Source organism: Labrus bergylta, chromosome 3, assembly GCF_963930695.1.
Source record: "Labrus bergylta chromosome 3, fLabBer1.1, whole genome shotgun sequence".
In the NCBI taxonomy this organism is placed as follows: Eukaryota; Metazoa; Chordata; class Actinopteri; order Labriformes; family Labridae; genus Labrus; species Labrus bergylta.
In genome coordinates, this window is record NC_089197.1 from 32,215,132 (window position 1) to 32,229,685 (window position 14,554).

At 39.6% G+C, this 14,554-nt stretch overlaps 1 protein-coding gene across 1 annotated transcript in view; it reads right to left on the bottom strand.

The window, feature by feature from the left end:
• Window positions 1–13,202: 13,202 nt before the first annotated feature.
• cep89 (centrosomal protein 89) overlaps window positions 13,203–14,554 on the bottom strand; it is a 52,918-nt gene continuing 51,566 nt past the window's right edge. Inside the window, exon 18 of the mRNA XM_020644846.3 lies at window positions 13,203–13,648. Within this exon, the coding sequence (XP_020500502.2) occupies window positions 13,375–13,648 (274 nt within the window). The 3' untranslated portion in view covers window positions 13,203–13,374. The remainder of the gene's footprint in view (window positions 13,649–14,554) is intronic.

The following is a 14,554-nucleotide window of genomic DNA, read 5'->3' on the forward strand; positions in this document are numbered from 1 at the left end:
TAAAATAATTTACTGTGAAAAAGACACAGAAATGGTCAGACAAGCCCACATCCACAACAGAGGAGATGCTTGCTGACAAGCCAAAGGTTATAACAAGATCTAAAATATGGCCTCTGTTGTGAGTGGGCTGTGTTGGATAAAACTCAAACAATTAATTAAGTTAAAAAAATCTGATGCAAAGGAGTCTGATTGATTGTCTACATGCAAGTTAAAATCACCTAAAATAATAATTCTGTCTTATTAGAGTGAATAATACTGAGCAATTCTGAAAATTCAGAGATAAAAGAGGTACATCGTTTAGGCCAGGGATGTCAGACATACGGCCCGCGGTCCGTATCCGGCCCGACAGCAGGTTTCATCCGGCCCGCGAGACGTTTTGGGAAGAAGGAGGAAATGTATTGAAAAATATTTCGAGATTTTTTTACAAGTTAAATATTTGTAATACGTATTTTCCCCGAATTGTATTGAAACCTATGTAAAATGAGCAACGTAAACGTAAGATCATGATACGAATATTAATTAAACGGGGCACTTTGAACTATCTTCTCAGTAGGGAGTATCATAAAAAAGACGAGTGGCCGAGGGCACGAGCTGCTCCTGCATAACCCTGGTAATACATTGTTAGGTGGGGGTTGTTTCTGTTGTAAAAATCCAATGAAGAAATCGTGAAACAGACTGGAGATTATAACGCCATTTAATCGGCCGAGGTCAGACAACTTCATCAGACAAGCATGCTTCCAAATCACTTGACTGACAAAGTGCTGACAAAGTAACAGTGTTCACAGTGCTGCTTATATTCTGTTGAAAAGGTGCAACCCACAAATTCCTTTCTATTTGGGTGCATCACCATAAACCATGAAGATGACACTGATTTGTATACGTATCAGATGTAGACTCTCTGTCGAGCAAACAGTTGCTGACAACATATAGTTGGCTCCTATCCATATATAGATCTGTTACTACTTAGGTGCTTCACCCATATAAGGTCACAGCTTCAGACACCTAAAGGTAGGACTGTTAACACGTGGTAGACAGACTTGAATAATACATTTCACAAAGTTACCAAGATGAATGAATTTCATGAAAATTCGTATTAACATACATCACATCACACAGAATGCAGGAGGGATATTTCTTTAGTTTTATTTGTCTACAAGTCGCCAGAATTTCATCAAAGTTACGGGACTTAACCGCTGCACTGCGCACGCATCATGACGGTCTTCGGTTCTTTGCACACTTCTTACCAGTTTCTCCTGTCTTGACTGATGTAAAACAAAAGTTTTACTAATGATAACAAAGCTTCCTATGGAGTGAGCCACAAAGAGCAGCTCGTGCAAATAAAAAACAATCATCTCCGCCATGCGTAATGGCCCAGACCGTCTCCACACATCCAGACTGAATGTAGTTTGCGGACACCGGCATTGAGCCTGATGCATCTCCCAACTAGTTTTACCTCTGGTTATTGTAAAAACAGTAAATTAAAATGAATATTAACTGATTTTATTTACAGATGGTTCATTTTCAGGTCACCCAGAGGTGAACGTGTTGTGTTGATCACCTAAAAGTTTCAGCGTGACATCACTTCTAAATGCAGTAGCCTGCTGTTGCGCCTTTATCACCAGCTTTCATCAGACTGTAAAACTATAACTATTACTGAACATTTCATTCTTATCCAAAAACGATATCACGCACAGGCTGCCCGATCATACAGAGGTCCGCTGGTTTAAACGTGGAGCAGCGCTAAAATGCTTCCTCGAATTGCGCAGATTCATGGCGCAAAAAAGTCAGAGACAGATTTAGATTATGATATTGCGGACACGAAGAAGAACGGACTGCCAGACTCATATCAAATGTCGTTTAACTGAGTTTACTTAGTTGAAAAACGTGCACTCCACACGGAGCTGATCAGACTGCAGTGCGCAACGCTGAAGGATCAATTCAAGTCTGTTGGTTTGGAAACATTTTATAATGCCTAACACTAAAATACCCGAAGATGCATCAAAGACACTCTGTTTGTTTGTGACAACTTATTCATGTGAGCAGGTTTCATCTGTAATGAACCTTAACAAGTGCAAACTGTGCTGTGGCCTGACACACACAGATCTAAAGTCTCTCGCTCTCTCTCTCTCTCTAGTAATGCACTGATCCCAGGGCAGGTAGAATAACCTGAGTCAAAGTTTCTATAACCTTGAACAGTAATATTTAAACATGATATAATAATCTCAAACAAAACATAATTATTGATATTTTCTTCTGTAATGTGGTAAGTTTAAATGTGCCAACATGCAGTTTGCAATGACAGTTAACCCCTCTGCTTAATGTTAATGTTAAAGTTTTCTATACAATCATACATTAGCCTATATATCCATGTGTTGAGTTATAGTGATGTTGGCAAAATTAGTCCGGCCCACTTGAGGTCTCATTTGAACAAATCCGGCTCCCGACCCAATAGAACTTTGACATCCCTGGTTTAGGTGGTCTGTAAACTGTTAAACATAGTGTAGGAGGACTGCTAAAAGTGAAGGAGTGATATTCAAAAGATGTGTACTCATCAAATAAAATGTCTTTAAAACCATATAATGCTGCAAGAATTGTGGCTGTACCCCCAACTTGTTTACCTTTTCTTGAGGAGAATGATGAAAAATGATAATTTGGCGGAGAGGCCTCGGTAAGTGCTGCAGGTCCATCAGTGCTGAGCTGATGTTAAAAACATGCTATCAATACTATTATCTAAATTCAGGTCTTTGATAAGAAATGTTTTGTTTAACATTGGACTTTTGGGGTGAATCAGAAGGAGGTCTATGTGTGTTTATGGGTATAAGATTATTAAAATTTGTGTCTGAGGACGGTTTTGCGTTATGATATTTAATGTGCTCTCTGGTAGTAGTAATGACTGGAATAGATGCATAGTTAAGTGAATGATAGGGTCCGAGTCTGGTAGAATGTGTAGGCCGACTGTTAAAAGGGGAATTAAAATAATAGTGACTAGGACCTGGTGGACATCAATCTGTAACGGACTGGACAGCATGAGCGGGTTTGTATCTGCAAGGCTTGGAAGAATGGACCACATGTTGAACGCATATACACTTGTACGCATATTATCTTGGTGAGACGAACGAAAAGTTACATTATGACCATACTTTTAAACATACAGGAAGTCCGCTATTTTCACTTTAATTTCTAAATAAGAAGTTTTTGCGCTACCTATTTCATCGAACTTGCCCGAGAGTTTCCCAAACTCAGTGTCAGTGTGTTCTAGACGTGTTGAAGATAGGTAGTTGTGCGACGCAGAGTTTCGTCAAAGGGTGTGGCCTTGGCGTGCGTTCAAAGTTTCCAGTGCGTTTTGGCAAATTGCCAAAAAAGTAAACGCTTATATCGCTGCTATGCAGTTATCAATAGTATCCAAAGTGAATTTCTTGATTATTCACAGCGCCACCTGTTGACAACAGGAAGTTACTGCTTCTGAATAAGCACTAGCCATTGCTACACGGTAGCTCATTTCCCCCTCGAAATTGGTGTGGACCATGCTAACACCTTGGCCATACAAGACTTTCAAGCTCAAACGCCTACGTCCAACGCTGTCGCCATACGGACGCATTGTTCGCCATCAAACAGGAAGTAGTTTTTTGACGGCCTTAACATAGCCGTACAGTCCCGAAACTTCATGCAAATAATCCTGGTAGTAAAGTCAAACATCTGATGCCGTTTAAGTCAGTGGGCATTTCTTAATGGCTCAGTGGCGCCCCCTACAATATTTCAAACATTCAGCCCCCGCAGCACGTTGAACCTACAATTTGAATTTTCCTATGCATATCCATCATGACAAGACCTACAAAAAAGCCTCTTGGACCCATGCCAAAAATCAAACAAAATCAAACAAGTCCACAAATTACATTTGATTTTCAAAATAATGCCTCTTTAACAAACAAAAATGAAGATGAAGAAGATTTACTTTTTTCAATTTCAATTTAACTTTATTTGTGAGGGACCATGTGCAATTAAAACATAAAAGTAACCATTTGATGCATTGAACCAGAGCTAGCCTAAGTCCCCTACTGGAAAGAGGTATACTACATCTCATATACCTTGGGTGCATCCGAATTGTCCCTCCTATCTCCTTTCACTATCCACTTTACCTTAACCCCACGAAAACGTCATGAGGTCAAGGAAAGATGTTAGGAGAATTCATAAAGGACTTAGGGAAAGGCGATCTCGTTGCTCTGACAATCCGACCACATTTCCACTAGGCGACGTCATTAAATGTGACGGGCTGGCGGAGGTTAATGACGTGAGTCTGCCGTGTTGAAACTACAATGTTCCGAAAATGGACTACAAAAAAACGCATCTAAAAAACTCTTTCTGTGCCTTCTTACCGGTGAAATAATCCTAATTACCACAAGGTTGGGATTGAAATAAAAGAAATATAGACTACCAGGCTATGAGTAACAAAAGTGAAACCATCACCTTCCTGTCCAATCAGAAATCAACATCAACATAAATATGAAATTAATTGTTACATGTATGCAAGACAAGAATGTACAACTGAAGAAATGCACAAAACATTCTTAAGAGAATGAAATATGTTGAATAAAACATCATCTGATAAAAATGTCTCTTATCTTTTATCCCGCACATCATCTGTGTCACTTTACGATCATTGTTAATGTTCGTGAACGGTCGGATGCGCGAGTCGCTTTAAATGTTGCGGCCGCAAGGAATTGTGGGGCGGCATATCTCATCTCCTTTGGTAAAGGATGGTCCAGTGTATCCTATGCTAAAGGAGGTTATAAAGGAAGCATTGACCCACCTTTCCTTAACTTTTAGAGAATTCAAACGGCTCTTATCATGGCCGCCACTTAACTGCTTCCGGGGTTAAGGTAAAGTGGATAGTGACAGGAGATAGGAGGGACAATTCGGATGCACCCCACGTCTGATCTGCTATGCTATGATCAGGGTTGGACTCTGAACACGTTCACATAAAAATAATAAACTGTAAACATAGCGCCCCCTACTGCAAGGAGTGAGTACTTCCTCCTCTATAAAATGTTTGATATCCTCCAAATTTCACAGGTATCATGACAGTGCCAGCCTGATCTACTCTACATAAAAAATATTATGTGAACTTCATTGCGTTGCCTATTTTAACTTGCCACAACTACCACTTTTACACAAATCGATCTGCTGGCCTGCTCCTTGGCCACATCTCGCTGCTGCTGCGTTCCCTACGGTCGAGACACACCCCGACATGCACAAAGTGAAAGGACCCTTCATCACTGCTTGCGGTTTTAATTATCCCATTGCTATGCTGCTAACTCTACCTCCAAACTGACCCCACCCCTTCTGCAGCCATGTCATCAATCACATCACATCATGCCTGGAAGGAATAAAGGTGCAGGTGAATCATAACTTCCTCCAATATAATAGCTCAAAGACTGAAGTTATTCTAATCAGCACTAATCAAATTTGACCATCAATTGACCTTTGAGACTCACACCACAGAAACAGCAAATATCTCATCCACGCCTTTTTCTCCTCCCGAGCTGGATTACTGAAATGCATTATTTCAGTATCCCACCAAGAACCTTCAAAAGCTCCACTATGTTCAGAACAGTGCCGTTTGCTGATAAGATTGTTGAAGTATGACCACATCACACCAACCCTCCACTCACTAAACTGCTCGCCCAACCACCTCAGAATTCATTACAAAATCTCCCTTCTCATTTATCAGTGCATCTACGGCAGCAATTCTCTTTAAAATAGCTTCCCTTGATAAAATGGACTTTGTCTGGCACATTGACACCACATAACTCAAGCATTAAAATATCATTTTAGAGAGGGAGAGAGTCATTAAATATAAATTCATTATATATTTGTGAATCCTTCTGTGTGCATCTATTCTGTATACGACTGATCTGTCTCTATATTTACAGTACATCACATCTACACATAAACCCTTTTCACACATACGGAAATCTCCTGAAAAACTCTGGAGATTTGGCTACCTGGAGGTTCTTCATGTGTGAACGCAAACAGCCGCATTTTTCGCGTGGATTTTACCCAAAGTTTCTCCGGCCAGACCCCAAGTATTTTTTCTGCAGAAAATCCGAGTGAGCTGATGTCTGAACGCGGCAGCATATACTCCGGAGATTTCAACTCGACCAATACAAAGAGAATGACGTTTATAAACAGTGACTGCCTAAAGTGTCTGCACGTGACCACTACGATCTCCGTGCACTTAATTAAACGGCTGCATTATGTTTTTTATTCATCAGTATGTTGTTCTCTGCTCTTTTGTGGATATAAAGGCAAATATTCTCATTATAACATCGTGTAGCGGACTCTGTTGCTACGGCCGCTACTTCCGCATTGTTTATTTATGTCACGTCTTACCTCAGGAAATCCCCCTCCCCTCTGACAGGGAAAGTCCCCCGCTGTGAGGAGCATATGTGAACGGCTAGGTCGGGAGAATCTCCGGAAAAGTCCTCCTGTAATTATCTAGATATTATCCGGAGTGCATATGTGACAACAGCTTTAGTGTATCATTCAATCTGAAAATAGTGTTCACTGTTTTTTCCTGTTTTCTTGCTCCTAGTGAGAAGACAAATCCAACTGTCATCTGTGCCATGAGTTCAAATCTAAATACAACTCTTGACCTTAAAAACACAAACTGGCATGAGAAAACAAATGGCATAAGATTAGGCTCTAACTCAGGAGGATGTGACATCCCTTGCCATGTGTGTTTTACCTTGTACTGTTGTTCTGTTTCTGTTTCAGAGTTTTGGCTTCCTCTGGTGGTCGGTTATAGAGCTGGTAACTTGGAGACCTTGCCTACCTGTGATTGTTGACTGGCTTCAACTGAGTGGAAGGGCATATAAGCCACTATTACTCACAGATGGAGGGATGTACATCTCTACAATTCTACAATTTTACAATTCACTTAGCAGACACTTTTATCCAAAGCGACGTACATCAGAGAGTAAGTACAACACAAGCAAGGATCTAGAAAAAAAGGGAACAATGTCAGTAAGAGCAAACGATCAGCTTTGAGTCCGATTGGACACACAGGTGATGACAGGAAGTGACCAGAGGCAAAGCACAACATTGAGGGCAGTTCTTGAGATCTCTAATCAGTATAGAAACCATCTTATAAGTCATCGTTATCAAACAAAAACCATCGTCATTACCATCATCATCATCAATGATATCAAGACCATCATCATTATCACATCACATCTCAGTTCTTATTAAGCTAACACATTATGGAAATTCATTAGAATGGAATCACAATAAATACTTTAACTTAAGGTATGACTTTTTTACTTGACATTGTTGAGGAAAAAAGATTCTGAAGTTAAGAGATGCTAAGTTTGTTTCTGAGAATCTCTAGTCTGCTACGCTACCATTGTGTCTTTTGTCAAATGTTGGTGACCTGAGGGTTGAAGAAATGTAGCTCAAATAATCAGGAAATCAAAGGGGTGCACGGTAACCCCTATCACTCATTTGCACTACAGAAGTGAATGGAAGTGGATAGTACAGTGCTTGGGCTGCAAAAGATATTTCGGGTTTTACTTGGAACTATTAGGTTAGGGTTTGCTATGCTAGACTCCAGCAACATTTAAGCTTTAGCCATGTTAGCCCAGTTTTACCAGCCATCCCATGCATTACTTTTAAAATGTCCGAGAATTAAATTGAATTTTAGTTGGAGGTAATTATCAAGAAATGTTAATGAATTAATTTATGAATAACCATTAATGTAAACTATACTGAATGGTGTTCTGAATGAACTATTCCTTGGTGTTCATAGTGTTTAAAGCCTTTATTATTACTTTTTTTGCACCCAATCGTTTTTACAACTTGTGTACATTTATAATTGTTTCTCTTCTTGTGAGATTCAGTTAGTGAATACATCGTATGGGGGGGTCAATAAAGCTTTTCTCATCTCATCTAATTCATCATAAAAAGAGAGGTACAAACCCTATATGTACCTCATCCTGCAGATCATATTAATGATTGCAATATAAGTAATGAATGTTTTGAGCAGTATTTAGCTAGAGGAAATGCATGGCATGCTTCTGCTAATGAAGCGTGTTTTTTTTCTGAACTGTGAAAACAGATTTAGGTAGGTGACGTGATAACGATCTTACACTTCTTCTGTGCAATGTATGCTAAGTCTTCATGGCTTGCTCTGGTGTGTTGGTGTGATGTCAAAGTTCTCAAGATGTGAGAACATAATTTCAAAATGTTGCACGGACAAGTTTGTGCACTGTCACTAATTCTGGCAATTACATTGTAGAATAACATCAACTTTTATTTTCTCATCCTTGGAGAAGATTGCTGTGCCGTTCAGCCTAATTACCAGTTCTTCTATTTTCAATCAACCAAACAAATTTGGGTGATTCAAGGTGGCTGAAAAAAAAAGGACAATGTATTTCTTTTCAAGACTGTGAGGCTAATCCTTCAAGTTAAAATACATCTTTAACAGGATTACCTTAAATAGAACAGCACCATATTATACAGAAAATATAATCAGTAGTTTTTTTTAACATCTTTGGGGGAAAATGTTGTACCTGCATCAGTCAGACCGAAAGATAGATTGTGACTGGTGAGGCCTGACTCTTATCCTACCACGACCATGCTAGCTGTCTGTAATTACAGAAAACTCAAGTTGGACTTATTATAAGATCCATATGGAATAAGATTTCTTGAACGGGCCTAATTAACTTAAATAAACAGGGATTATTCTCACTCATACAAGAGTTCTTTTGTTTTCTCCATGTCGCAGCAACACAACCCAAACGCAATTGTCACCTTCATCAGAGCCTCAAGGTTCAAGACGAGGATGCTACTACCTGTCCTTCACATGGCCCCTAATGCCCCCCAAACAAACACACTCACACACACACACACACACACAAACAGTAAAACATGTTTGATGAAATATATATTATATATATATCCATTAAAACCAAAGATCCCTGCTGTGCACCTAAAGTCCTGTTTTTATTTCAGTGTGGTTGTTCACTAATACAGGACTGCATACAACCATTCTTTTAACTGCACTTTTATTACGCACTGTTCAAATGATTCGGGTTGATTTGGGATAATCCCACAGAGCCCCACCTTTAAAACAACATGCCAGTTTTGTCAACTCCCTCTTAATGGTTTCAATAATATCCTGACAGTCGCGTTCAATATGGAACTGTGTTGTCTGTGTCTCCCATGCTGGGTAACCAGCTGGGGTGCTCAGATGGCTCACAGCAGTGAAAAATATGGGCCAATGTGAAAGAACACAGCGCCCTCAGCTGGTATAAACAGCAACAGCTGTTCAAACCAAACCCAAAACCCCGGCTGCAGTCAACTTCCGCTAAAACATAATCATTACACAAACTTTCACCTCTCACACCACAACATTGTTTAACATATTCAACACATACCACTGCTCAACTCTCAACTCTCTTCGACCTCTCAAGTCCCCTTTACAAAGCACCTTCTCTCCCTCCCTGTTTTAATTATTTATAGTTTATCCCTTAAGCATCGTTTTTATTTTCATTTTTATTTCAGTTCGCGTAAATATTTTTTATTAATTTACATTATTTTGTTAGTTTTACGTTAACGATAATAACCTTGGTGAGAGCAAAGAGCAGTGACAGACCTGTGCAGTCAGAGATCAGATTAATATAAAGTTATAAAGTTAATATGGCAGATTCTCGTTAGCAGCTAATTTACTCTGTGTCTTCTCAGTTTAATTTATCAAACACACTTATTATCAGAGGCGTTTTTGTTATTCGGATTCCCCAGACAGAGACTAATGTGAGACCCTTCCCCATTTTGCTCAAAGTAATCATAATGAACACAAATAGTTTGAGGCAATCAGTTGCGCAGTGGTACAGAGAAACATTTAAAGTTTTTCCTATGGAACACCTCAGTGCTAAATTAAAGGGCAATAACAACCTATTTTATAATATTTGGCAACCCTTCATAGATTATCTTCCCACTGATCTGGTTGGCTTATTGCAGAGAGGGTGCCCACGCTTTATCTTTTAAGGTAGATAAGATTGTATCTGATATGATATATGTTATTACGACCCATGTATGTTATTATTGTTTTTTTATATATATATATTTTTTATTTTTCTTCAGTAATTTGGCGGCGTCTGTGCTGTCTTGTTCTGTGTTTGTTATAAAAAATATTTTGAGGTTTCTCATTTAGGTCAATAAAGCCACAGAACTACAGGACAGACCCGAATGTGAGTTGCAAATATTTTCAAATAACGCTAAGTCATTGATAAAAAATACAATTTGTCAGGCTTTTGCACAACCACAGGTTCAGTGCCTTCTTACTCTACATCTGTAGTAGTAAGATCACTTAACCTGTCCTACAACTTGGAGTTTCTGGTTGTTTTGTAAAAGATCATTGTCTCTCTTTGGTGGCTTGATGTTCAATTATCTGATGACTAAAAAGATGTATTCATTGGTGTTTACTTTGTTTCTTGTCATCCTTGAGAAAAGACCCTCACAAACTCTGCTGTCTGCTAATTACCTCCAACCCAAACAGCATGCACATGTGTTACCCATGGCAACCACGCTCATCATCACTTCCCATGAAGCTCAGACAGAATACAAATAAACATCTTGCATTTTTAAGAGGTGGATAATTGAACCCTCTTGTGTGTGTGAGTGTTTTGGTGACCTGTAGAGATAGACTCAGCAGCTGCTCCTCTACCTCTGCACATCTGCATTATACCTACAGATTGTATAAGCTGCAGACATGTGAGGATATGATGTACCCTCCTCACTGTACTGAATGACATGATTCATCGTCATTCTGAGAGCCGAGGTGCTGTTAGAAGAATAAACTCATCACGTTATAACATGATAATTTATATAGTTATAAAAATAAATGCATCATATTATAACGTAATACTGATCCAAATTTATACATTCCAGACTTGCAGCAATACGGTTCAGTAGCTTGAGGATTGGACACCTAAAAATGCAAACTGGGTGAGACTGATTTTGACACACTGGTTTATTCACACCCTTTCCCCGTGGTAAAACAATTATCCAATTCTGACTGCTTTAATGAATAATGAATGGTGTAGGAAATAAGCCTTTTTTCAAGCCTTGATAGTTCTTTTTGCCATGGATGATGGCTACACCTAGACATTTAGCTCCAACTGTAGATGGACGCCAGCTCTCGACAAAGTTAGAGTAAACACTGCCGATCCAACTTGTTGTCCAAAAGTGGTCTCTTGAACCTTCAAGAAAACCAAAATAAAGATAACTACAATAATAAGCTCATTTTGAGCTCAGAATGGGTAATGACTTTGTGGTCACAAAATCTTAAAGAATTTGGTGTCGAATAAGGAAATAAGGAATTCAATCTCTGTGAAACTTCAGCCAGTACTCTTTTGTGCACACACTGATCAAATGAACCAGACTTTGGGGTCAAGTATACTTGTAAACAGGCCTGGGTTACTAATGTGAAACCACCCCGAGTCTACTCCAACTCCTTCATCAAATTAAACTCTTTACTCGTCTGTCTCTGAAGTGTAAACCAGCAGAGGGCAATCTTGGCACATCTATTCTGGTCTTGCCCACAGCTTCATACATTCTGCTCAGATATTTTCAGGTGATTCTCTGAAGTATAGTTCAATTTTAGGACTAGGCGATACAATCCCTAATTACCTGCACTAACCTGAGACAACACGAGTGGGGATGATCCTGTCAACTGAAGGGGCTTGCCATGTTGGGCACTTGAGGGGTGTTTTGATGACAGGCCTATAACACCTCCAGAGGGCTCATCTGTAATATCTGGCGTTCCAGGTGTGCCGCCAACTGCTCACCCTGATGCTGCCTCTGTTGTTTCTCAGGCTGTAGGATCATCATACTTGAGGCTTTTGCTCCTCCACAGCATCCTCCCAGGGCATCGTTAGCTCTACTATGAAGGTAGTCTGAAGTGAGGAGGAACAAAGTACAAGATCTTGTCTGAGGTTTTTTTTGTGGTGATCTAAGCTGGGCTTGAATGTATGGGCTTTTTTATTTTTGCATTGCACATGCAGTGATGAGCTCTATTACAGCAGTATGAAGTAGAATGTATAAGGTATATAACTAATATTACTCCAGCAGTTGGTTTGATCAGCTGGTCTTAAACTTCAACGATGGACACCACCAGCACTCAATAAATGGTAAAGTTGGATGGACGGATGGATAATGCCTGGGAAATATCATGCTTTCTGCATGACTCAAATTTCAGGTCTAACCGGTCTGAAATGGTACAGTGTGTACACTGTGCACAGGACACCTAAGCTGGGTACAGACTGTACGATTTTTGGAACGTCCAAGCCCAGTGGCTCTAAAACGTTGTGCCACTGTAAGTAATAATTGAGTGACCAACATGGAGATAAAATCCTCGATTAGGATGAAAGATTTCTTGTCTGTTCAATGTTTTATTTATTGCTCTTACACCGTGTCCTAACAGCATGCGAGTGTTGGATGTCATGCTGCATCGCGCATGGTTGCTGTCCACACTGCATCCCTTAAATATTTAGTTCTTTACTTGTGAATTTCAGTTTCCCCTTGCAAAGAGTATGACAGCTCGTGCTTTTGTACTGAAGGAGGAAAAACCGAAGTGTTGTGCTTCATATTGACGAGCTTTAGACACAAGTCAAGGATGCCTATAAATGGCTCCGGGTGAGCGGAATAAAGTTCTCCTCCGGTGTTGACACAAGTCAAAGCACAACATTTCAATCACAGACGTGATATTATTAATGCATCACTATCTTCACTTATGTTTTTACTAATGTGAAACAAGCTCACAAGATCTGTTAAATGAGAAAAGCAAGTGCCGGAGTCTTGTAAAGTCTAGAGCGATAGAGAGGAATAAAAAATATAAAATATTCTCATATCTCATTTAGGTCAATAAAGCCACAGAACTACAGGACATACACAAATGTGAATTGCAAATATTCTGATAAAAGAACTCCAAATTACGCTGAGTCATTCATACATTTACAATTTGTAAGATTTGTCAAACTTAAACTCTTTGGAAGGTCTGGATGCAAAAGACAAACCATTGTCTTTCTATGGTGGCATGATATGTTAAATGATCCGATAGCGACAATTCATAGGAGCTGGGTGGGTTCAGGGTCCACTAAGAGAGAAAAATCGGTGAAAATACGTTTGAAAACATAGAGATTAAATTAGGCTACAAACAGATTTATTTTTATCTTCAATGAATTAACAAATGTTTGGTGTGACAAAATTGGCAATAATCTTTGTAAATAAAGAAACAGATTTATGAGGCCCCTTGGTGGACAAGGCCAAATGGTCAAACCACCTGTTCCTTTAGTGCAGGTTATGGCTCCAAAAGTTTCAACAATAAAAATCCAGTCCATACTTCTGCTTCTCGTCAAAGGAATTGTTTGAGTCAGATTTCAATATGGCCTTTCTCTGAGGCGTAGAGCTTTGATGAGATTTGGAGAGGAGAGGTTCTGTGCTGTGTGGCTGCTGCTGCTGGTTTGATGTCGTTGCCTGATCTGGATCAAGGAGGTTTGGGGAATGTTTTGAGTCCAGGACGGTCTTCCATATCTGCTGGTTCTCTCTGGTTGCTGCCTGCCACACCACCTCCAGCTCTTCTTCTACTTCTCTGGAGAGGAGAAAAAGAGAGAAGACGGAAAAAAGTCAGAAAAGTGCAACTTCATAGTGGGACATAAAATGAACTTGGCTGTGTCTCAGTTGGTAGAGTCGTCGCCTCTCAACTGGAAGGTCGAGGGTTCAATCCCCAGCTGAGCAACATGTCCGATGTGTCCTTGGGCAAGACACTTAACCCCGACTTGCTCCCGCTGCTTCAGTGGCGGTGTATGAATGGATTAGTTACTTCTGATATCTGCTAAAAAAAGCACTTTGAGTAGTCCGAAGACTAAAAAAGCGCTTTATAAGCTCAAGTCCATTTACCATTCAAACTTCTTAAATAATAATTTAAGAAAAGACAGAAAGGTTTTACCCAGCCCATGGTTAGAATAGTAGTCTTTATATCCTTTTGATCTGTTTGTGCAGTGAGAGACATGACTTAAATCCATTTGATTCAGACTTTGTTACAAACTCAAGGTCCAGATAAAATAAACACAACATATAGAATAAATAAAATACAAAAGCACAATCAGAGTTCATGGTTAAAAAGGCTAAATGTATTTGTCAAGTACTTCACGAGTGCCAGTCGAGCTTTTTCAAGACTGAAAAAAAGGATCTATGAAAAACAATGACTTTCAGGCCAGAACCAAAATCCTGGTCTAAAAAAAGCAGCAGTGATGCCCACCCAAGTCTTTATCATCATAAATGCCTTAGATAAATCAGAAGTAAATAAAAAAACAAAAAAAACAAAACACAGTGCTCTGGACAAAACCAATAGCCCCACCATCGCTGCTACCATCGCCCAACACCAGCTGAGATGGGACAGTCATGTATTCTGAATGCCTGACTCTCGCCTTCCAAAACAAGTCCTTTATTCCCAACTGCTCACAGGACAACATCAAAAGGAACACCATAAAGTGTG